The 24,810-nt window shown below is 40.9% G+C and overlaps 1 protein-coding gene across 1 annotated transcript in view; it reads left to right on the top strand.

The window, feature by feature from the left end:
- Grhl2 (grainyhead-like 2 (Drosophila)) overlaps positions 1 to 24,810 on the top strand; it is a 126,434-nt gene that overhangs the window by 32,831 nt on the left and 68,793 nt on the right. The window contains exons 3-7 of the mRNA XM_013012439.1: positions 3,891 to 3,958; positions 9,301 to 9,694; positions 14,448 to 14,503; positions 18,018 to 18,174; positions 22,351 to 22,462. Of these exons, the coding sequence (XP_012867893.1) occupies positions 3,891 to 3,958; positions 9,301 to 9,694; positions 14,448 to 14,503; positions 18,018 to 18,174; positions 22,351 to 22,462 (787 nt within the window). The remainder of the gene's footprint in view (positions 1 to 3,890; positions 3,959 to 9,300; positions 9,695 to 14,447; positions 14,504 to 18,017; positions 18,175 to 22,350; positions 22,463 to 24,810) is intronic.

Here is a 24,810-nt window from a genome sequence, read left to right as displayed (position 1 = left end):
GTCTGTTGAAGGGACCATAAAGAAGTGCGTTATTGAGCTGGGCACTGATGGCTCATGCCTATAATCCTAGCAACTGAGGAGGCTGAGATTTGGAGGATTGCAGTTAGAAGCAAGTCTGGTTAAAATAGTTTCCTATATTCCACCTCCGAAATAACCAGCAAAAAGCCAGCCTGGAAGCTTGGCTCAAATAGTAGATCATCCACTGAGCAAGCAAACTGAGCAAGCAAGGCAAGGAAGCATGATGCCCTGAGTTCTTGCTGTAGTACCAGCCAAGAGGGGGAAAAAAGTAAAGTATCATCTCTGGTGGAAGTTCTTCCTTTCCTGGTGGCACCTAATAAATTCCTACCGGCAGTTCAGTTTTGCCTCAGTACTTTTTTTGTGTGTGTGCCAGTCCTGGGGTATTAGTGCTGTCCCTGAGGTTTGTTTGTTTGTTTGTTTTTGCTCAAGGCTAGCTCTCTACCACTTGAACCACAGTTCCACTTATGGCTTTTTGGTGATTAATTGGAAATAAGAGTCTCACAAACTTTCCTGCCCAGGCTGCCTTTGAATCCTGATCCTCAGATCTCAGTCTCCTGAGTTGCAAGGATTACAGATGTGAACTGCCGGTGCCTGGCAAAAATACAGAAGTTTTGGTTTTGGTTGTGGGGCTTAAACTAAGGGCCTGGGCGCTATCGTATTCTACCAGTTTGAGCCCCAGCACCACTTCTAGTTGTCTGGTAGTTAACTGGAGATAAGAATCTCATAGACATCCTTACCTGGGCTGGCTTTGAATCTCTATCATTATATTATACAGAAAATACTTTTAAACAATAAGTAATAAGTAGAAATAATAAGTTTTCCTGGTGAAGTGGGCTGTGCCAGCGGGCCCAACCTCACAGGCAGGGTTGGGGAGATAGGCCTTCTTCTAAATACTACTTTCTCCTTACCACTTTAGTTAAAAAAATTATTTATATTTGTATTATCTTTAAGTGATTGCATAAAGGGATTGCCATTCAACAAAGCTGTTTATGAGTACAATGTGTCTTGTTTTATTTTATTTTTTGTTTGTCATGGGGCTTGAACTCTGGGCCTGGGCGCTGTCTCTGAGCTCTTCAGCTCAAAGAGAGCCCTCCTCCACTTGAGCCACAGAGCCTATGAGTGCAATGCATCTTGATGCATCTTGATCGATGCATCGCTCTCTCGTTCATCATCCTCTCTCTCTCTTTACCACTTAAAAAAGTGGTAATATATACATTAACACCAAAATGACCATTTCAACCATTTCAAGTGCACAGTTCAGCAGCACTAAGGACATTGTCATTATTGTGTCACTCTCCTCCATCTCTCTCTGAAATTCTACCCATTCAATACTAACTCCCATCCTCTCTTCCTACACCTACTGCTGAGCTCTGTTGTATCTTTGGCCTCTTCCAGTTTCACTGTTCTGAGTACCACATATAAGTGGAATTATATAATATTTGTTCCTTGGTATGTGGTTTAACTCATTTAGCATAGTATATCTTAAAGGTTTATTCATTGTGGCTTGTGGCAGAGTTGCATGTTGTTTAAAGTCAGACTGATATTCTGTTGTGTGACTGTACCACATTTTGTTTATCCATTCATCTGTTGATAACCATTGGGTTGTTTATACTTTGAGCTATTGAATAATGTTGTGATGAATATCACTGTACTGGGTACTGAAAATTTATGTTTATCATCATCAGTACATCTTCAGCACTAAAACTATGTTGTTTTTATTTCTATCTGGTACTTAGCAAGACCTGACACATTATAGACTCTCAAAAACTGTCATATGAACAAAGGGCTCATAATTTATTTTTATTTAACAAATACTTGTAAACGACTACACAGTCTCATTATTTTAAAATGTAACTCATTTAATTTTAGTGCATACCTAGTTTATAAATGGGAAAACTAGGACCAGATTTTGTTAGTGGTCAAGATGGGAGTTGAATTCAGGAAATTAAAATCTAGATTGTATGTTTGTGTGTGTGTGTGCGCACACGTGCACGCATGTGTGCACCAGTCCTGGGGCTTGAACTCAGTGTCTGGACACAGATCTTTTTTTTTTTTTTTGGTCAGTCGTGGGGCTTGAACTCTGGGCTTGGGCGCTGTCCCTCAGCTCTTCAGCTCAAGGTGAGTGCTCTACCACTTGAGCCACAGCGCCTCTTCTGGTTTTCTGGTGGTTTATTGGAGATAAGAGTCTCAAGGCCTTTCCTACCTGAGCTGGCTTGAACTGCAGTCCTCAGATCTCAGCCTCCTGTGTAGCTAGGATTACAGGCGTGAGCCACTGGTGCCCGGCTTTTTTTTTTTTTTTTTTCATAAAGCTTGTTGTACTTTATCACTTGAGACACAGTGACATAGTTCCACTTTCAGGTTTTTGGTGGTTAATTGGAGATAAGCGTCTCATGGACATTCATGCTTAGGTTGACTTCTAATTATGATCATCAGATCTCAGCCTCCTCAGTAGATAGGATTTCAGGTATGAGCCACTGGTAACCAGCTCAAACTCGAGATCTTGACTCTTGGCCACCTGCTCCCCATCTCTTTAGTCCATCTGTCTAGGCTTGCATACATATGTGGGTGAGTGAAAACTAGAGGCATTGCTGGGGGAGTCTAGCAGAGGAATGCTTCTCACAATGTGCTTTCATCTTAATATATTGAGGCTGCATTTTGGGGGTCAACAAGTTTGGCTAAAATCTATAATAAAATCTATAGAGGAAGAAGAAGAAGAAGAAGAAGAAGAAGAAGGAGGAGGAGAAGGAGATGAAGAAGAAGTAGAAGAAGAAGAAGAAGAAGCAAAAAACTCAGCTAACTAAACAATCTAAACATACTTACTTTTATGTTTGGAAACTATGAGAAATGATCCATGGTACAGTCAGGAGATTAAATGCTATCAGAAACATAGCTGACATTTTTCAGTAATATGTTGGGATTATGGTTAGAAAAAAAATGTGGCTTAGTGGTAGAGTGCTTGCCTAGCATCCATGAAGCCCTGGGTTCAATTCCTCAGTACCACATAACATAAAAAGCCAGAAGTGGCGCTGTGTCTCAAGTGGTAGAGTGCTAGACTTGAGCAAAAGATGCCAAGGGCCTGAGTTCAAGCCAGGACTGGCCAAAAAAATTAAAAAAGAGAGAAAAAAAGTGAAGATAAAACAATAAGCTTTGTAGGAAGGGTGACATAGTATGAGATACTTGTGCCTTTACTAGCTGACAGTGCGGCTCCTACCTAACTTTTCTCCTTTACCCTAAGTCAAGACTGTTCCACAGACAGCTGTTGTAATTCTGTGATCACAGGCTCTGTCTACTCAAAGGCACTGGTGTTCAGATTCACCGCATACACATTACTTTTCTCCCTTCATCCGATCCCTAGGAGGGGCTGGCCTGGAGGTAACAGGGCCAGGAAGAGTTGCTTAGGTCCAATTTCCTAAATGGAATGAATCATGTTTGTTGTGACCTCATGTTTCTCACCAGCCCTTTGTCTCTGGTGCCATTGTAGTGACTCACTTTTTTTTTTTTTTTGGTTCAAGTCCTGGGGCTTGAACTCAGAGCGTAGGCACTGTCCTTGAGGTTTTGTGCTCAAGACTAGAGTACATCGCCACTTCCAGCTGTTTTGCTGGTTAATTGGAAATAAGAGTCTCACGACTTTCCTTCCTGGTCTAGTTTTGAACCACAATCCTCAGATCTCAGCCTCCTGAGTGGTAAGATTACAGGCATGAGCCAGAAGTGCCCAGCGCTACTCAACTTTAACCATCCTCTGACAATATCCATCTTACTCCTCCTTCCTAGAGAACCTTCTATTTTAATTTTGCATATTCTGGTGTCTAGTCCAGTACATGAACACAGTTGCTTCAATATAAGTCTGACGGATGAATGGTGATTCTTTTTAGGTTCCTCGAGACAAGAGGCTGCTGTCTGTAAGCAAAGCAAGCGAGAGCCAAGAAGATCAGGATAAAAGGTATGATTTATGTAAAGGAATATATCTGGTTCCTAAAAATAACTTTCGCTTATTTGTTTTGAGGTAAGATGGGTATCAAAAATTTTGCCTACTGTCATTTGGAATCTGGATCAAAACTTCACTCATTAGGGAGATCAGATTGCAGTGGGTTTCTTGCTGTTGTTGTAGGTATTGTGTGTTTGTTTTGTTTTGTTTTTGTGCACTGAGGAGATCATCAGTGGAATCTTCTGAAAAGTTGTTGCCAAGGAGGTAAAATTCCAAGAGTTAGAGATGATGTATGCTGATGAGTGCCCCTTGCAGGATGCCATTTTCTGGTCAATACCAGAACTCTCACTGCAATCCAGCCCTTGAGGGAGTGAGACACTTAAAGGATCTCTCTTGGTGACATATGAGAAGTGGAAGATGAAGCTCTTTCTCAGCCCAACAGAGACAATTGGTGGAGAAATGTGGGCAACAGGGAGCACTGTCCAGAAAGGTGTGAAGAGACAACAATGTCATGTCTTTTTCCTGCCCTGCTGAGTTAAGAACCATGTGACAAGTAAGACACAACTAGATAAATGGAAATTAAAAGGAAAAAAAAGTCCCCAAGTTTCTTTCTGATGAAACTAATTGGAGAATATGACTTGGAAACTTCTCAGCTGGAACTCTACCCATCAAGGCTCAGGCAAGACTTCATGCCATTGGGGGCATGGCGAGAATGACTGGAGCATCCTCTCTCTTGGGTTAGGGTGATTTGGGGACCAGGAAGGACTGGACTGTTCTGCTCAGCTCCTTTTCCCAGGCCAGCTGTTGGATCTTTTCCCTGAGTGGGATGCAGAGACATAGTGCTAGTTCTGCTAGCACATATATCCCAGTCTTACATGGCCTTGATAGGCACTGCTTATGACATTTGACTGTTCTGTGACTAGCAGAAGGGGCCACTCCACTAACTTACTGCCATGGGCCATGCAGCCCTAAGTCACACCTCCTGCAGGAGATTATGGCTATATGAGCCTGATTACTGTGTTTCTACTAGGAATTTCTGCAGCCCTGTGCTACGTGGGATACTGGGAGCTTTGTGGCAAGAGTGATGATAGGGAGCAGGAAACTGATGCTCCTCAGGTCTTAGAATGCTTCCTCTGTGCTGCCACTTTTATTGAGCAGATGCTGTCTGCTAAGCCTACACCAGTAAGCACAGAGTGGTTGGACGAAGTGAGTCTAGGATGTGTATTATGTTGGCATTCTACAAAGTAGACAAGAAAAGCCTTTTTGGTGTGAGCTTGTCTCTTAGAACAACATTATAAAGTATTCGCCTCTCATTATGTGTGTGTGTGTGCATGTGCATGGTGTGCATGTATATGTGTGTGTGTCTGCCAGTACTGGGGCTTGAACTCGAGGCCTGGGGCCTGGCTGCTGTCCCTGAGCTTTTTTTTACTAAAGGCTGGTGCTCTATCACTTTGAGCCACAGCTCCACTTCTGCCTTTTTCGTGGTTAGCTGGAGATGAAAGTCTCATGGACTTTCCTGCTCAGGCTGGCTTCAAATCCTCCTCAAATCTCAGCCTCCTGAATAGCTGGGTTTGTAGGTGTGAGCCACCAGTACCCATCCATACCATTTGTTTGTTTGTTTTTGTCAGTGGTGGGGCTTGAACTCTGGGCCTGGGCGTTGCCCCTCAGCTCTTAGTTCAATGCTAGTGCTCTACCACTTGAGCCACAGCGCCACTTTCAACTTTTTCTGTTTATGTGGTACTGAGGAAACGAACCCAGGCCCTCAGGCATGCAAGGCAAGCGCTCTACCACTGAGCCACCTTCTCAGCCCCCCAACTACATCATTTAATGACTACACCATTTAATAGTTATTTTTGTGATTTTCATGAAATATCTTTAAGAAACAGGGCAGTAAGGTGTAGACTAACTCACTTTGTATACACTCAGCCAACTTCTCACTGTAATTTTGGGAGGATGTCACTTTGATCTGTAGTATAGTTGTGAATTAAGTTGCCATGTACTAACATAACATCATCATATGAAAGTTGGGAATTAGAAAAATTATAAAATCTCAATGATATGTCCAATTTTTTTTTCGGTCGTGGGGCTTGAACTCTGGGCCTGGGCGTACTCTTCAGCTCAAGGCAAGTGCTCTACTGCTTGAGCCACAGTACCACTTCCGGTTTTCTAGTGGTTTATTGGAGATAAGAGTCTCACAGACTTTCCTGCCTGGGCTGGCTTTGAACCGCAATCCTCAGATTTCAGTCTCCTGAGTAGCTAGGATTATAGGCATTAGCTACTGGCTCTTGGCTAATGTTCAATTTTTTAAAAGTATATTTAATGCACCATTCTTTATATGGTATTTTTTTCCTTATAATATTTAGCTCACTTTTTTTTTTTTTTTTTGAGTCCGGTCGTGGGGCCTGAACTCTGGGCCTGGGCGCTGTCCCTCAGCTCTTCAGCTCAAGGCTAGCGCTCTACCACTTGAGCCACAGCGCCACTTCCGGCTTTTTTCTTTTTGCTTATGTGGTGCTGAGGAATCGAACCCAGGGCCTCAGGCATGCAAGGCAAGCGCTCTACCACTGAGCCACCTTCCCAGCCCCTATTTAGCTCACTTTTAAGTTCTATTCCAATTGAATCAATATCTCACAAACATTTTTACTTTCATAGCATCGATTCTAAAACTAGTACTATTACAGACACATTATAATGTGGGGCCCAAATCATTTCTTGGTGATAGGATAATAATGATTTACTGAGACTTACATATGACTATCATTTGCTTTCTGACTCATTAATATGCACACCCAAAACATTTTGATTTGTGTTCTTTGTTTAAAATTCATGTTTTTGTGAGCTGGAGAATTAAGCAAATTTGAACTGACATGGATTGTGGAGCTCTTTGAATATTTTGGTAAAGCCAGTTAATACTATGCCTGTGGAAGGATCAGAGATGAATCTATCACAGGACATAATACACAAATACTAGTGATGTTTCTTTCCTCCACTGAAGGGTCTGGGGTGAAATGAGTTAGAAAATCCTAGATTACAATTACACAGATGAAGGAAAGCCCAGGCCTTTAGCTCATGTGTTTGGATGCATACAGAATTGTTTAAATATGGCAACTTTTTTTTTCTGTTTGCTTTTTTATGGACTTTTTTAAGGAACATCTATAAACATCATGTGGAATTTTCTAAACAGTGGGCTTTAGGAAATTTTGATGTAAACAGGTGGCTGGGTTTTGATATCATTTAGGTAACTGGGTTCAAATTAAATATGATTTGTTCCTCTGTAATCCTAGATGCTCAGGAAACTTAGATCTAGAGGATCATGGTTCTAAGTTAGCCAAGGTAGAAAAGTCTGAGACTTCCCTCTCTAATTAACCAGCAAAAAGCAGGGCTCAAGTGGTAGAGCACCAGCCAGGAACAAGCAAGCTGATTAAGTGCAGGATTTTACATTGAAGCCCTGCTATCATTAGCAAAAGAATGACAGAAACAAAAACATGATGTTTGAATCTTGTGTCTCCTACTGATCTGACCATGAAAATAGGTTATTGCTTAAAGTCAAATGTCTAAAGAGTGGTGGTTTTATCCCCTAGAGGATTATTTTCTAGGATTGTATCTATGGGTCAGGGAGAGACTCAGAGCATTCAGATCCTTTTCTGTTGACTTTGTTCTTGTGGAGCCATTTTATCCCCAAGCTTCACTTTGAAGTTTTACTTTAAAACTGTTTGATAGGTAAGCTTTGGACTTTTTCTTTCCTTTTTTTTTTTTTTTTTTTTAAAGCAAATAGGAGCGGTGAGGTCTCAATTCTTAGAACAACCAATTTCATTCAAATATTTCTCCCAATGAGCGATACCCGTCAGCTCCAGAAAGCACATGATAGATTGAAAAAGATAAAAACAAACACAGAAAAGTCCTAATTATCCAAGACAGGGGCCCATGCAAACGTATTTTCTTTCAATACTATTCAGAATAATAGTAAATAACTGCCTCCTGCCCAATTTACTGACTAGAGGAACTCCTGGTAAAATTAGTTTTCTATCAATAGTAATGTCTCATTAACAAATTCCAGTTTGCTTCTGCTTTCTCCCAGAATGCTTTAGTATAAATGAAAGTATTTTATTCTTGCCTTTTCTTAACTTTCTAAACCCTTTCCCTTCTCTCTGTATCAGGCAGGAGGTCAGAGATCTTATTATATATAAGCCAGTGCAACATTTCCTTAAGCTCCAAAGAAATGCAAGGGGGCTCAAGATATCTAGAAGCTTCTATTCTTTCTTTCTTGCTTGCTTGCTTGCTTGCTTGCTTGCTTGCTTTGTTACTTTCTTTCTTTTCTTTTCTTGTCGGTTGGGGGGCTTGAACTCTGGGCCTGGGCACTGTCGCTGTGCTCTACAGTTCAAGACGAGCGCTCTACTGCTTGAGCCACAGCACCACTTCTGGTTTTCTAGTGGTTTATTGGAGATAAGTCTCACGGATTTTCCTGCCCAGGCTGGCTTTGAACCCCGATTCTCAGATTTCAGCCTCCTGAGTAGCTAGGATTACAGGTGTAAGCCACCAGTGCCTGGCTGATTATTTCTTGATTTAGTAATAAGTTGTTATCTTTTTCCCCCTTAAAGCCCACAGACTGGTGAAAATATCTTTCCCATCACTCCTTCAAATTACCCAGTTTATTATCCCTGTCTTTTCACCCTTAAGAATCTGAGCAACATCTGCATTATATTTGATTTTATGATTTAAAAATCGTTCATCTGAACCAGTCCTCCCTATTTTCTTCTTTTTTGCTTTTGTTCCTTGACTTGCTGGCAAATTTGTGTTGGTAAGGGCTGTTAGATTCTGGTTTGTCGTCTTTTTTTTTTTTTTTTTTTTGCCAGTTGTGGGGCTTGAACTCTGGGCCTGGGTACTGTCCCTCAGCTCTTCAGCTCAAAGCTAGTGCTCTACCACTTGGGCCACAGTGCCTATTTTCTGCTTATGTAGTGCTGAGGAATTGAACCCAGGGCCTCATGCATGGGAGGCAAGCACTCTACCACTGAGCCACCTTCCCAGCCCCCTCTTCATATTTTTTTTTGATGTGAAGTTATTCTTCCAGCTCCTGAGAACTGAAAGTGGTTGCAGTAGTTTGATTAGACATGGAGTCAGTTTTTCTTGGGTGGGTGGCTGGGGTCAGAAGTGCTTAATATTTTAATAGGGCTTTTGAACACTTCACATCATATTTCTGGTAATGCAATACGTTCGGTTTTATTGTAAAATCTGCCATCAGCCTATCCCTCATGGCCGTAGCCCTTGCAGATTGCTCTGTGCACGGATTCTTTTGTTGGAAATTTGCCAAGTGGCAATTTTTTTAATTCTATTATGTTGCTGGGGTGGGTTTGAACACACAGAAACTGCCTTGGCACTACCGAAACCCAGAGTAACTTGAGCGGAGGAGAAAACCGGGTGCAGGTCCTAAAGACTGTCCCAGTGAACCTTTGCCTAAGTCAAGACCACGTGGAGAATTCCAAGCGGGAGCAGTACAGCGTGTCCATCTCTGAGAGCCCGGCGGTCATCCCTGTGTCTGGCATTACGGTGGTGAAGGCCGAAGACTTCACGCCTGTGTTCATGGCGCCCCCTGTGCACTACCCGAGGGGCGAGGGGGAGGAGCAGCGCGTGGTCATCTTCGAGCAGACTCAGTACGACCTGCCCCCCATAGCCACCCACAGCTCCTACCTCAAGGATGACCAGCGCAGCACCCCGGACAGCACCTACAGCGAGAGCTTCAAAGACGGAAACGCAGAGGTGAGTCCCCCTCATTCCTGACTCCAGAACACCCGGCCAGTGTGCTCCCTCCGGGTGCTAGTTAAGTAAATGAGTACATGAACCTGATTGTGAGTATGTCTCCTTAGTTATTGTAGTTTAGTTTTTGGTCGGTCATGGGGCCTGAACTCTGGGCCTGGGCGCTGTCCCTCAGCTCTTCAGCTCAAGGCTAGTGCCCTACCACTTGAGCCACAGCGCCACTGCTGGCCTTTTCTGTTTATGTGGTGCTGAGGAATCGAACCCAGAGCCTCATGCATGCAAGGCAAACACTTTACCACTGAGCCACTTTCCCAGCCCCTCCTTATTTTTTTAAAACATGTTTGTTAGTAATCTCATGTTCTTTCCAAATGTTGGTTTGTTTGGGGATGTTTCTGTCTTTCTTGTCACTTAGATGATTACCTTGTGTGTTAGCTTTAGTTTTAACCTTCTAATTATTTATGAAGAAGTAGGAAGTGTTTTGTTTTGTTTTAAGGAATTCACTTTGACCTCATCTAGTTTATAGCCTTCCAAATGGTTGCTGGCTGGATCTTTCCTGTCCAGTGTGTGTGTGTGTGTGTGAGTGTGTGTGTATGTGTGTCTCTCTTGGTCATTAAATTCATGATATTGTACATGATAGGCAGGTTCTCTACAACTCGATCCATACTCAGCCGATGGCTTATCTTTTTGATAACACTGGCATCCTTTAAAACTTTGTCAGATTGAATGAATACTCAAGAAGCTGTGCTATGTTATCAGCAATCCAGTATAAATGCTATGTTGCCAATAATCCAGGGTATGTCTACTTAGCATCATAAAAATAGAAAGGACATAATCTTCTTAGGTATTCACAGCATTTACAGAAACAATTGTCTTATTTGTTTCAAATTTTTAAGCTCTAAGTGCTAGTTTGAGAATATTGGTAATTCCATACAATTGTATAATCCACATCATAGTCACACTGTAGGAAGCTCTCCCCCTAAAAGCTCCTCTGAATCTCCTTGAACTTGAAGGCTGCTCCTCACACCTGAGTCTTGGCAGACATTGACTGCTTTCAGTCACCGTACTGTTAGTTTTTCTAAAATTTCATATAGGTTGAATGACAACATCTATAGTCTTTGATGTTGACTTCATAGAGTGTATTTTGAGGATTAATTTGTGACAGTATAAATAAATTTATTTATAAATGCTTATAGTAATACTTTGTAGGTTTTTTAGTCTTTCTTCTTTGTGCCAGTCCTGGGGCTTGAACTCAGGGCTTTGTACTCTGGCTTGGCTTTTCCACTAAAGGCTCAGTTCTACCACTTGATGGCTCCATCACTTCTGGGATTTTGGTGATTAAGTGGAAATAAGAGTCTTATGTACTTTTGTGCCCAGGCTGGCTTTGAACTGCAATCCTCAGATTTCAGCCTCTTAAATGGTTTGGATTACAGGCATGAACTACCAGTGCCCAGCATAATAGTTTGTGTTTTTAAATTGCTGAGTAGAATTCCATGATAAATATATGTTACAAGTTTGTTTCACTCACTGATGGACATTTGGTTGCCTATAGTTTTGGGCTATTATGAATAATTCTGCTATGAATACTTATATATATATATATTTTTTTTTTCACATGAACATAGGCTTTCTTACCATGGAGCAGAATTTCTGGGCTTTGCAGTAGGTGTATGTTTGACTTTATGGGATTTCAAGGAGTTGGGGCCATTCCATTCCTATCAGTATTTTTGTGGTTGTGCATTGGTGTCTCATTCTGACTAGAATCTGCATCTTTCTGATGTCTAATGACATAGCACATCATTTCATATATTTGTTTGTTCTTCCCTGTAACTTGTGAAGTGTTTGTTCAAATCTTTTCCCTGATTTTAATATTGGATTATTTACTCTCCCCAGTGGTGGGGCTTGAATCTGGGGCCCGGGCACTGTCTCTGAGCTCTTTTTGCTCAAGGCTAATCACTCTACCACTTTGAGCCATAGTACCACTTCCAATTTTTTGAGTAGTTAATTGAAGATAAGAGTCTCATGGGGACTTTTCTGCTGGGCTGGCTCAAACCTCGATCCTCAGATCTCATCCTCCTGAGTAGCTAGTATTACTGGCATGAGCCACCAGCACCCAGCTATTTACACTTCTTTTAGTAAGTTGTAAGAGTTTCTTAGGGAATGTGAAAGTAATCATTTATCATGTATTTTGTATTGCATTCATCCTACCTATCTCAGACTTACTCCTTTAAATGCTTTTCCCATTGTGCTCCCCTTCTACTCCAAAAATTCCTAACTCCTTACTAGAAGTCAGTTCTGTTGAACTGGACTTTTTGCAACAGTGGAAAACCTTTGATGCTAACCAATATGGTAGTCACTAATTGGTAGTCACTCGGCAACTTATTTTAAATGTGGTCAGTTTGCTGAGTAACTGAATATTAACTTTTATCTAATTCGAATCGATTTATACTTTAATAGCACATGACTACTGTATTTGGGCAATTAAGACCTAGACTTTCAGCTTTTCTTTTTATAATTAGGCCAAGTTTGTGTCTTGGATTTCACGATAGTATCTGTCATTTCTCCTGGCTCCTACTTGTCTTTTTGTGCACATATTGAAACTTGAACTCAGGGCCTCATGCTCTTAGCTTTTTCCCTCAAGGCTGGAACATAAGCCATAGATCAAGGCCATGGCTCTTCCACTTCTGGATATTTGTTGGTTAATTGGAGATAAGATTTTCTCAGATTTTTCTGTCCAGGCTGGCTTTGAACCTGGATTGTCAGCCTCCTGAGTAGCTAGGAATGTAAGTGTGACCCTAGCACTGGTCAGTCTTTGTTGTCTTTTACCTAGATTGCTTTCTTTTAGATCCTCCAAACATTCCAAGTTCTTAACTTTGGGATCAAAGTAGCCTTATCTCTATTCTATTTTGTTCATCTTCATTTCCTGGCAATGCCCATTCTTTGCTTTTTCAATGTAGACCTTCATATGTTATTGTTTGCTACAGTATAGTTTATTTTGTTGCTTTTATATGAATTTATTCCATGCCCTCAACCAATTTTTAAATCTCTGAGCCAATGTCTTATAAACCTCTATATTTCTTCTGGTATTAAACCTTAGAAGATGTCCATTGAATGCTTTTCTCATTAACTGAAAAAGAAACACAAACCTGTACCTTTGAGTGTTTTTGGTATGATTATTCAACCGAATATTTGTATAATGTTCATAGGATTTATTTGGGTAAACTTTGAAGGAGACCATCTTGTATCTAAGGAGTAAGACTGGATAAAATGAACAATCATAAATATATTCATAGTCACTAGGATCTAAGGACATGCTGATTTCTGGATGTGGTTAGAGACTGTGAAAAAAAAAATAGCTGTGCGAAAAGCCTTCCTTTGAGATGCTAGACAAAGAATGGAGGTTTGTGACTTGGAAATGAGAGGCAAGAAAGTGTTTTTATCCAAGCAGAAAGCCCACGTATATGGTCAACCAAGTTATTTTTCACCAATTTTTATTAGGTGAATTTTTCAGAGGGGGCGGTCTTGCTATTCCTGGGGCCTGAATTTAGGGCACTGCCCTTGAGCTTTGTTCTACCACTATATACCGCTATGACTCTACTTTTGGCTTTTTTGATGGTTAATTGAAGATAATAAGTCTCCTGGACTTTCCTGCCTGGGCTAGCTTTGAACTGCAAACCTAAGATCTAACCTTCTGAGTAGCTAGGATTACAAGCTATAAGCCCCTGGCCCCTGGTTTATTATGCTAATTTTAAAGTCAAGAATCAAGGTATTGGAACATGTACTTTTTTCTTTTTGGTGCCAGTCCTTGGGCTTGAATTCAGGGCCTGGGTGCTGTCCTTGAGCTTTTTCATTCAAGGCTAGTTTTCTACCACTTGAGCCACAGTTCAACTTCCAGCTTTTTGTTGGTTAATTAATAAGAGTCTCATGGACTTTGCTGCCTGGGCTAGCTTCACACCACAGTCCTCAGATCTCAGCCTCCCTAATAACTAGGATTACAGGGTAAAGCACTGGCTCTCGACTGGGAGTGCTTTTTAAAATGTTCTAAATGTAGCAATAGGCATCCAATTTACTATGTAAGTAATTGAACCTCTCAGGGCTCAAGGATTGTCTTGTGTATTACTAAGAGTTTCTCCAAAAACTTACTCATAAAATGTTATGCTAATAGGATGGAGAATATGATTAACACATTACTATTTACTAGAATTTAATATACCTATCTGGTCCTCACTGTGTTTACCACTCTTTTTATTAACCTTTTTATTTTCTAATCACTATGAGTAGACATGTAGCAGAGAAAAATGACCACAATTGCTTCATGCTGCACAAATGTCAGGTAAAGGAGCTAAAACTTAACCCTAAATGATCTTGCTTAGAAACAGTGCTTCTGTCTGCCCTACTGAGCTGCTTTTTGCTATGTCGTGTGAGGTAACATTTACAGTAAGTGTTGAAGACAAGCAAAAATAGGAGGAAAAAATGTTTGCTGTGTTTGAAGACATAGTTTCCAGTGTCTGCAAACCTTTTGGCCTGCTTGCAGACATACGAGGAGCAGACAGAGTCCACACATGCTGTCTGTGGCGTGCACTTCTCAAGGTGGAGGTGATGGGTGATTTCTGTGGAGGAATGGGAACTTACATTGATTACCAACAGAGTGCCAAAAATGGACACATTTTCCCTTCTAAGGAGCCCGTGGGACTCTCATTTATTGTTTTGGCATACTGACCTACCTATTTATTTTAATTTTATAACTTAACTTTTGCAGAAGTTTCGGAGTGCTTCTGTGGGGGCTGAGGAGTACATGTATGAGCAGACGTCAAGGTAGGTTACCAGGATATGCATGCAAGTGATGATCACTGTGGCCTCAATCTTCTTTTTTTTTTTCCTTTATATTCTTGCATAGAACAATCTGATTTCCTTTGCCTTCAATGCTTGGCTCTGGCAAATGAACTTCTAGATTGTTATTTATACTCTTGACTAAATCCTTCTAGGATGTGGGACTGCATAGGTATGTAGGCATTACATAGTCAGAGTGGCAAGGAAACAGTTGCCAGGCCAGTGAAGAGAGCAGAGATCCAGTTACTTGATCTAATGTATGGAGAACTTCCTTTAGACACTTCTGAGCTGTAAAATGAGGTGGGTGGCTGAATGCTAGGTACTTAGTCTGCATCATGGAGCTCAGAGGACACAAGTCCCGGAAATTATATTTTAATCATTTATGTTTTATAAATGCCAGCTTCTGGGAGGTGCATTCCTAGCTCTCTTCATACTTTATTTTATTTTAAAGTAATAAAGCAAGGAGTTTAATAGAAGGAGAGAAAGAAACATATTTAGCTCCTCATGTAAGAAATTGGAGTTAAAGACTTCACATTTTGTTTATTCATTTATTATACTTATAAAAATTGATTTGTTGTTCGTGTGAAATTCTGATTTGAGTGAGCATCCTGTTATTTGCTAACCTAGCAACCCAGAGAGTTACTTCCTTTAGAGAATGTCAGGTCTTAACAATGTCAGCTGGGGAGTAATTAAACCTGACATTCCTGGGCCTGTGACATATTCATCTGTTCTAGAATTTGTTTTTCTTCATGCATTGTTGATACTTATTCTAAAGGTAATGTTCAGAGGGGTTGAAGTTATAAAAGTTCTGTAGATATAGTTATGTAGTTATATATTAATTATGTATGTTATATAAGGTATATTTCTTTTTGAGCAATGTCACCCCTTCTATCACTCTCAGTTTGCCCCTCCTGTCCCTACCTACAAGCTGTATAATTCATTTTCAACATACTGTCCAGTGAGTACCACTGCTGCATTTGTTCACCCTTTATCCCACCATTTTTGTGCCCCCTCCCCTGACCCTCCCAAAGACAGATAAATGAACAAATCAAAAGGAAAAGAAAACAAAAACAGCAACAAAGGAAAGAACCTCTTCCATTTCCTGGAGTTTTATATAATTTTTATATAATTTTACATAATTATAATTATATGCACATCAATATTGTGCCTTTGTTTTCCTCTTCTAAGAATATCCTCCTTTGTTTTCTTGTGTGTGAATACCTAGAGACCTGTATAATTTATCATGTCCATATGTATGTCTATATATATGTGTATATATATATATATATCACATTCTAGATATATATGTGTGTGTGTGTATATATATATATATATATATATATATATATATATATATATATACATATATATCACATTCTAGCTACCACAAATGAGGGAAACCGTGCAACCTATGTTTCTCTGGGTCTGGCTTGCTTCACTTAATATAATATTTTTCATGTCTTTCCATTTCCTTCCAAATAGTACCATTTCATTCTTTGTGAGTAGAATTCCATTGTGTATATTGACCACATTTTCCTGATCTATTCGTTCACTGAGGGACATCTGGGCTGATTTCTCAGCTACCAATACTTCACATTTTAAAAGCAATCTTTGACTTCGGCAAGGTCAAAGATGTAGTCTTGTATATGACACTTGGTTTATGTGATGTCCAAAATAGCCTAGCTAGGTCTAAAATTTAATATTTTAATGGTGCTATATTAAAATGACTTGTTTTGGTTTTTATTTTTTGAAGGGGGCAAAATGACACTAAAAGTGGTCCTATCATGAGTGATTTATTTCAACCTCGTTGGAAGACATATACTGTAGCATTTGCTTATGCCTCAGAGTTTTAGAGGGAAGTTACTTGATGTCAAAATGCTTTTTTCTTATGTGGTTAAAATTAATTAGAATATCATAGGAGTAGCTAACTGAAAGCAAGAGTCCCTTCCAGTACTGTTAATAGACCATTATAAGAGACAAAGTTGGAGAACCATGTTTGTACCCAGGAAATGAAGGGGATAAAACACAAGAGTCAATGGTCAGGGTGTGATGATTCAGAAGACATAATATTCATTATTGAATTGTCATGCAGAACAACATCTTGCAGTGGTAACAAAAATAAGTATTTCTGAATGAATTCATTAAACACAACAGCAGCAACAACAATAAAGCATTGCAGCTCACACATTTGTTTTAAACAATTAACATAGCCTTGGAAATTGAGGAAATTTTTGTTCTGTAAATTATATATTAAAAACATTCAGGAAACTATTGCATGGTTAGTAGTTTTCATAGCTGTGATCCAATAACATTTATTTACAAAACAAATTTTATGTATAAAAACAGGCAGCAAGCAAGTTGTGTCATAGACCATCCTTTTCCAGTCCCAGAGCCAGACCTGTTATGAATTCTTTCCCAGCTTTGACAACAACAACAAGCCAGGTGCAATAGTGCACAACTATAATCTTAGCCACTTAGGAGCCTGTGGTTAAAATTCAAAGCCAGCCTAGATAACTTTAGCAGGACTATGTCTCAAAATAAAATATATGAAAGGCTAATGATGTAGCTCAGTGTTAGAGTACTTGCCTAGCATGTATAAGACTAGGATTAAATCCCAAGTACCATAAAACAAAACACATCACCTCCCCAACAACAACAACAAAACCTCAAATAGCTGGGCGCCAGTGGCTCATGCCTATAATCCTAGCTACTCAGGAGGTTGAGATCTGAGGAATTTTAATTCAAAGCCAGCCCGGACAGGGAAGTCTGTCAGACTCTTATCTCCAATTAACCACCCAAAACCCAGAAGTGGCACTGTTGCTTAAAGTGTCAAAGTGCTAGCCTTGAACAGAAATGCTCAGGGATAGTGATCAGATCGTGAGTTCAAGCCCCACAATTGACCAAAGCAGAAACCAAAACCAAAACACCAAACAACACCACAAATACACAACAAAATCCTTACCCAAATCCCACAAGAAATTTAAAAAAAAAAAACAACCCACCACTGGCTAGGGAACTAGGTTCTCAGTAGTGAATATCTGAGTTTAAAATGTTTACATTTTGAAATATTTTTAGGTGAGGTGGCTGTTTGTAGACTCTCAGTTGGATACAAGGAAGGTTAGGTATATGGATGAACTGAACAGAACCATTCCTGTTTGACTGCAAGAGCCAAATTAGATCAGTAATTCAGCTTCAGGCATTCCCTGCCAATGAAGATCTGCCCAAGGGTCCATGGCACACACTTGCATAATTTGCCAAGTGCATCATGGACTTTCTCCCTTTCCAGCCATCTGGTTTATGGGCCCCTATTAGAAATGTTACATACATTGTACTCCACAGTGACCTTTGTTCTCATTTCTTGCCATCTGCCATGTTTTGTCTCTAAAACAGAGTAAATATTGGTTAATATTCATACAAAATACTATTGGTGTAAAACTGGTCAGAAAGACAGAAATGACTAAAGGAGTGATTCTGACCATGGTTTGTTTCCTGTTCCCAGTGGCACATTTCAGTACACACTGGAAGCTACCAAATCTCTCCGTCAGAAGCAGGGAGAGGGCCCTATGACCTACCTCAACAAGGGACAGTTCTACGCCATAACGCTCAGTGAGACCGGGGACAACAAATGCTTCCGACACCCCATCAGCAAAGTCAGGGTATGTGCTAATTTCTCAAGTAGAGTATAGAGGGATGCATAGCATGATGAATGAATGAATCAGTAGTATGACTAGATAAAGAGGATGGCTTTTCATAGCCTTGTGGAGTGATGGGAAAAAAATTTCCAAAATAAATAATTCTAGTACAATGTCAGAGTTGGAACAGGAGAACCTATTGGATTTTAGTTTATTATTTTATTTATTGCTTTTATTTTTTTGTTGGTTGTAGGGCTTGAACTCACTGTCTCTGAGAGGTTTATTTGCTCAAGGCTAGCACTCTACCACTGAGCCACAGTGCCACTTTCGATTTTCTGGTGATTAATTGGAGATAAGAATCTCATGGACTTTCTTGCTCAGGCTGGCTTTGAACCACTATCGTCAGCCTCCTGAGTAGCTAGGATTACAGGAGTAAGTCACAGGTACCTGGCTAATTTATCATGTTAATCAGTAACCAGTAACCCTAGGGAAGGAGCTGGTTGAACATGTTTTCTGACAGTATATAAGGAATTTTCCTACTCCATTCATTGCTTAGATGTCCATAGTGTTGTTCTTTTCAAAGGATTTTAATTTTTCAACGAAGTGCTATAAATCTGGACTTGTTTGTGGGTGAGAAGGAGATGTTGCTCAGAAACAGTTCATACTGAGGCTCTGAGCCCTTTGACTCTTCAAAAGGCCTTTGCAGCCTTGGGATTACTTAGGTTCAGGTGGAGAGGCACCATTCCCTGTAGGGGCAATTTCCAGATTGATGACTGTTAGTCCTATTTGTAAGGAATGAGACTGGAGTCCTAGTTCACTGCTCTGGATACCTGCCAGTTTCTGACATGCTTACTGCTGCCAGGAAGGAGGGGACTGGTAAGCCCTCTATACTGAAGAGGAAAATTAGAGGAGAGCTCTGAGAAGGGTTGAAGGATTTTCTTGGTCTGTTGTGAAATGCTTCATGCTGCTGTATCCATGGTGCCCAGCCTTCCTTATTTTATCCATAGCTGTTTCCTATTAGACTCTTCAGAACAACAGGAACTGGGAACCATGGTATGCCATGAGTATGAACACTGTGTATCTCCTCCTACTCCCCCATCAAATATGAGGTCAAGGTCACCTACTAAACTGAGACCACCGGAGGCCAAAGGTGCTTACTCTGCACAGTGCCATCAGGATAATTAGTATGTTCTGATTTTGTGGTCAAGACCAAGGTGGAAGATGTACTATGTCAAGAAGAAGTTGAAAAATAACTCATCGCATCAGTATCTTCCATGTGCCAGGCTCAATGACAGACACTGTATATCTAAGTAGCCCAGTGAAAGGTACCACAACCTTATGAGACAGGCACTGTGTTTGTATGATAGTACAGGTAAGGAAACGCGGTTTTTCACAAGTTAGACCTGGCCAAGGATTCCATAGCTAGACTGTGAGGGAACCAGGATATTATGTCTCAGGCTGCCAGAGAGCTGAAACCAACCATCTTCACGTGAGAAGTGTGCTGTGGTTGGGCATGTCCACCTCTGGATGTGGGCACCTGAGAAGATACTGAGTACATTTGCCTTCAATCAAATCCTTGTCATTTTTAAGTAAGAGTTTAACCATAAAATCCTTCTTAACAACCACCATGACTGCCACCCATAAAAAAAAATCTATGAACTAGAAGAGGTTAGAGTACAAGGACTCCTCTAAAATCATAATTTGTTTCCATCCTGAAGATACTTTATTATGAAAAATTCTGTTTGCTTACATTTCCATTTTGACCCAAATTAAGAACTCTTCTAAGGACTTCAGCCTCACACGTGCACAGAGTTAGCTGGTGTCTCTCAGCACCAGAGTAGCTCGTACTCCTCAGCCCAAGGATCCTAAAGTGTGTTGAGATAAGAGAAATGAACCATGGCCATTTATTTTTCAGAACAATGTGAAGTCTGAATCAAGGCATGTAACCATTTCAAGATCGTTTTTTCCCTCTATAATTGAAGAAAGAAATTGCTGTACTAAGAATATGTTGTTATGCCAATCTTATCATTTATTAGATGAAAAAACCAAGAAAACTCTAAATTTTATTTTAATTTTAAGCTAGAAACAAAAATGATAGTCAGCTTATACATCTGAATGGAAAAGTGAGGAAGTGGGAGAGAGAGAAGAATAAGAAACTGCGAAGTTCAAGGTACCACCAGCATAGTGAATGACCTGCTATATGGCCACTTACTGGTTCCCAAGCTCATTTTTAAAGTATAGACACACACACACACACACACACACACACACTGGTTCCCAAGCTCATTTTTAAAGTATAGACACACACACACACACACTGGTTCCCAAGCTCATTTTTAAAGTATAGACACACACACACACACACACACACACACACACACACACCGGTTCCCAAGCTCATTTTTAAAGTATAGACATACACACACACACACACACACACACACACAGGTTCCCAAGCTCAATTTTAAAGTATAGCCACACACACACACACACACACAATCTTTGAGTAGAGATACCTCAAAGGAGTTTCAGTTCAACATGCCAATTTGTGAATTCAATACATCTTGAATACATCACTTCTTCCATCATTCCATCCATTACTATCTGTCTCAGCCCCACTCATCCTCTCACATTACCTGGTTCTATCTTTACACATATACAATGAATTTTCTGACTGATTCATTCATCTTTCCTCTCTCTGTTTCGCTCCTTGAACCTGAGCCCCACCGCTTTCTGATAAAACATGGCTTATCTTCCTGTTACTTATAAGTTAGTTGTTCAGAGGAGTTATACCATCGGAATCCTTTTCTGTATATACATGCTTTAGTCATCTTCTACTTCTTTGCCTTATATTTTTTGGTATCTGAAATATCTGAACCTTAAATCTGTGTTTATTGCTGGGTGCAGGTAGCTCACGCTGTAATCCTAGCTACTCAGGAGACTGAGATCTGAGGATCATGGTGCAAAGCCAGCCCTGGCAAGAAAGTCCATGAGACTCTTATCTCCAATTAACTACTAGAAAACCAGAAGTGGACTGTGCATCAAGTGGTAGAGCGCTAGCCTTGAGCTGAAGAGCTCAAGGACAGCACCCAGGCCCAGAGGTAAAACCCCACAACTGACCAAAACAATATATATATCTGTGTTTATCAATAGGAATTCATCCTTCTAGCATTCCCCTCATTTCCTTAGTATTTCTTTTATTCCTCCTTTATTCCAGCTCAAAACACCAGTCAGCATCTTTAAAAAAAGGTGTTTTGAAAGGAGCCAGAGCTGGGTGCCATGGCTAAAGTTTATACTTATAACTACTTGGGAGGTAGAGATGAGAAAATCATGGTTTAAAAGTTCATGAGATTCCATCTGAACCAATGGTTGGCTACCTTGGTATATGCCCATCATCCCCAGCAACACAGAGAAACACAAGTAGAAGGATCTCAACTCAGACCACCCTGGGGCAAAAGCAAGACCCTATGTCAAAACGAATCAAGGCAAGCTGGATACCATTAGCTCAAGCCTGAAATCTTGGCTACTCAGGAGGCCTCTTTTTTTTTTTTTTTAAGGTCATAGGACTTGAACTATGGGCCTGGGCACTGTCCCTGAGCTCTTCAGCTTAAGGTGAACCCTCTACCAATTGAGCCACAGCATCACTTCCGATTTTCTGGTGGTTAATTGGAGATAAGAGTCTCATGAACTTTACTGCCTGGGCTGGCTTTGCACCATGATCCTCAGATCTCAGCCTCCTGAGTAGCTAGGATTACAGGCATGAGCCACCAGCACCAAACCTAGGAGGCTTCTTTTTTGTTGTTGTTGTTGGTCGTGGGGATTGAACTCTAGGCCTGAGGGCCATCAGCTCTTCAGCTCAAGGCTAGCACTCTACCACTTGAGCTACAGTGCCACTTCTGGTTTTCTGGTGGTTTATTGGAGATAAGAGTCTCACAGAGTTCCCTGCCGGGGCTGGCTTTGAACTGCGATCCTCAGATCTCAGCCTCCTGAGTAGCTAGGATTATAGACGTAAGCCACTGGCGCCCGACTGAGGCTTCTTTTTTAAGTAAACCTCTTTGAAACATACAGCTGAACTTGTCTGGGTTCTTCTTAAGCAGGAAAAGGTATGATACAGAAGCATACCTGGGGTAAAATGGCACTGGAGACTGAGAGCACAGAGGTGCTAGAGGAAAATAATGTCTACCCCTCTCCTCTCTGCAGAGTGTGGTGATGGTGGTTTTCAGCGAAGACAAAAACCGAGATGAGCAGCTGAAATACTGGAAGTACTGGCACTCTCGGCAGCACACAGCGAAGCAGAGGGTCCTGGACATCGGTAAGTTCCTCCTGACCTCCCTTCCAGGCCTTTCATGAGTGACGTGTTGTTGTGCTGACAGAATGCCAAGGGAAGCCCAGCACAGGGACCACGGCAAAGGCCGATGAAGTTCTTGCTGTGGCAGTCGCTACTCTATACACTTCTGCTTTAGTACCATTTGTACTAATCAGACTGAGGAGTTAGGCTAAGCCAAGAGCAAAGCGTTTTCCTTTCCATCAAAGCCTACTGTGCCTCATATCATAATAACGATATTTTACATTTTTGCATTTACAGTCTCTAAAACATTGTTTATGCCAAACAGACAGCATCAACTTGGGATCATGTGATTCTAAGGCATCTGGCAAAGGCCATGTGACTGCATGACAAGGCCTAGTCTATAGTTTTCTGGCCACTGCTCTTTCTACTCTGATACTCTTGGTGCCCAGTAGGGACTGGGTGGCTAGGCCCATGATCCTGTGAAAGACCTTTCCTGCTAGTAAAGAAAGAATGTATCTGCCAAGTTTATTGCCTGGGGCTGTGTACTCATAAATGTGATATCTGTTCTCTGGAGACCGGAAGTCCCCTAGGTGCAGACAGGAGGGTATAGCCCATGCTAAGTAGGTCAACAGAAAGAAGTCAATGCCAAGATTGGAGAGGCTGAAGGGTTAGTTAGGCAATCACTCATACCTGCAGTGCTGAGGAATCAAAGGAAGGGCAGTGGGTGTTAGCAGAGCCACCTGGGACCACAGGGGGAGCAGTTTTCCACTGGGAGGGGAACTCTTCATGGAATCATTGCCAGAAACATCTCAATGCCAAGAAGGAGGAGGAGAAATGCCTGGCTTTACCTGCTTTCCAGTCTCCTGCTAACCACATTCTCGCTAACCACATTAACCCAAGGCCAGAAGGCACATGGCCCTGACAAATGCATTTGGAAGAGACCCACTTCTGAGATACAAAGCAAAGTAGAAAGGAGAATAGATCTCAAAATTTCCAAAATTGCTTAACAATACATACAGTAATGCATGATTCTAAGTAGACTTAACCATTTAGCTACATGCTATTGCCACAGGCAGATATTTTAGCTCATGTTTACTGATTTTATTAATTGCTTTTATAGACCAAGAGGCTAGAGTTGAGTGTAACCTGAGGGAAGAGTTCCATAGAACTGGTATCAGAAGGTATTACTGAGCCATTAAAATATGTTTGCTTGGATTTCTTACACAGTTTAATGAGGGGCCTTCATTCTGATCCTTGGATCAATTGTAGAGAACTAGCTAGGGACTAAATTAAATTCAGACTCATCAGAGAGCATATTGCAAGAAATTATTGGCTTATACCATAAAATGGTTCAGTCAAATATATTAAGCTAATAAAGAAACTGAGGCATAGAGAGGCAACTGATCTACCTACCATTTCAAGTGACCTGTTCCCAATAATTAGTGTTCATTACTGGAATAAGAATCTTCCTAAGCTGGGTCCATCCACTGAACCCCTGAGACTGAGACAGGGTTAGGGGGAACTTGCCTTAACCTGCTTTGTAACCAGTTTGCAGAGAACAGAGGAGCAATTTTATTTTATTTGAAAAGTTAGTCTTATAATTATTGCCTAAGAAAATGAGAAGAGAGCAATTAAATAGAAATATGGGCTAGGTTCAAATAAGGCAAATAAGAAAAGCATTTTCCTGGCATACCTGCTGATTCTACTTTGATATTGTTACAGGGCTTACTTTTCTAAGACCAAAATAATTTCTCAGCTGTCTAGCTCTTCAAATCTTATCTCTCTTCTGTATCACTGCCTGTCTGCCTTCAGACAGAACCTCATATATGTGTGAGTGTGTATACATGCACACACACACACTTTAGGACTGTTAGTACATAGTTTCATTGGAAGCTGGCCTACTTGTTTTCATCCTGAGACCATGGTATAAAATTAAGTCTCTGGCTTTAACTGGAACAAGTTTTTGTGTGTGTTTGTATGCGCACAGGCACCAGTCCTGAATCTTGAACTCAGGACCTAGGTGTTGTCCTTGAGCTTTTTTTGCTCATGGCTAGTACTCTGCCACTTGAATCAAGGGTCTCACAGACTTTTCCTAACCAGGCTTTCAACTGTGCTCCTCAGTTCTCAGCCTCCTAAGTAGCTAGAATTGTAGGCATGAACCACTAATGCCTGGTAGAACATGTGTTTTTTCACTTGACAACTTATGACATGAAAAAGCATGCAAAACCCTCACATAGTTCTTCACAAAAAGCAAGCCATGTGTCTTTCTGCCGGAAGGTTGCACACACAGAGCCTGCAAGGACACGAGCCTGCATGCATTGTGTGCCATCATTACTCTTCCCTGAGAATAGTGTCAGGGCTCCAGTGGAGCA

Source organism: Dipodomys ordii, unplaced genomic scaffold (genome assembly GCF_000151885.1).
Source record: "Dipodomys ordii isolate 6190 unplaced genomic scaffold, Dord_2.0 Scaffold17, whole genome shotgun sequence".
NCBI lineage: Eukaryota > Metazoa > Chordata > Mammalia > Rodentia > Heteromyidae > Dipodomys > Dipodomys ordii.
Note: the sequence above shows the minus strand (reverse complement) of the source record. Positions and strands in the feature narration are given on the sequence as shown.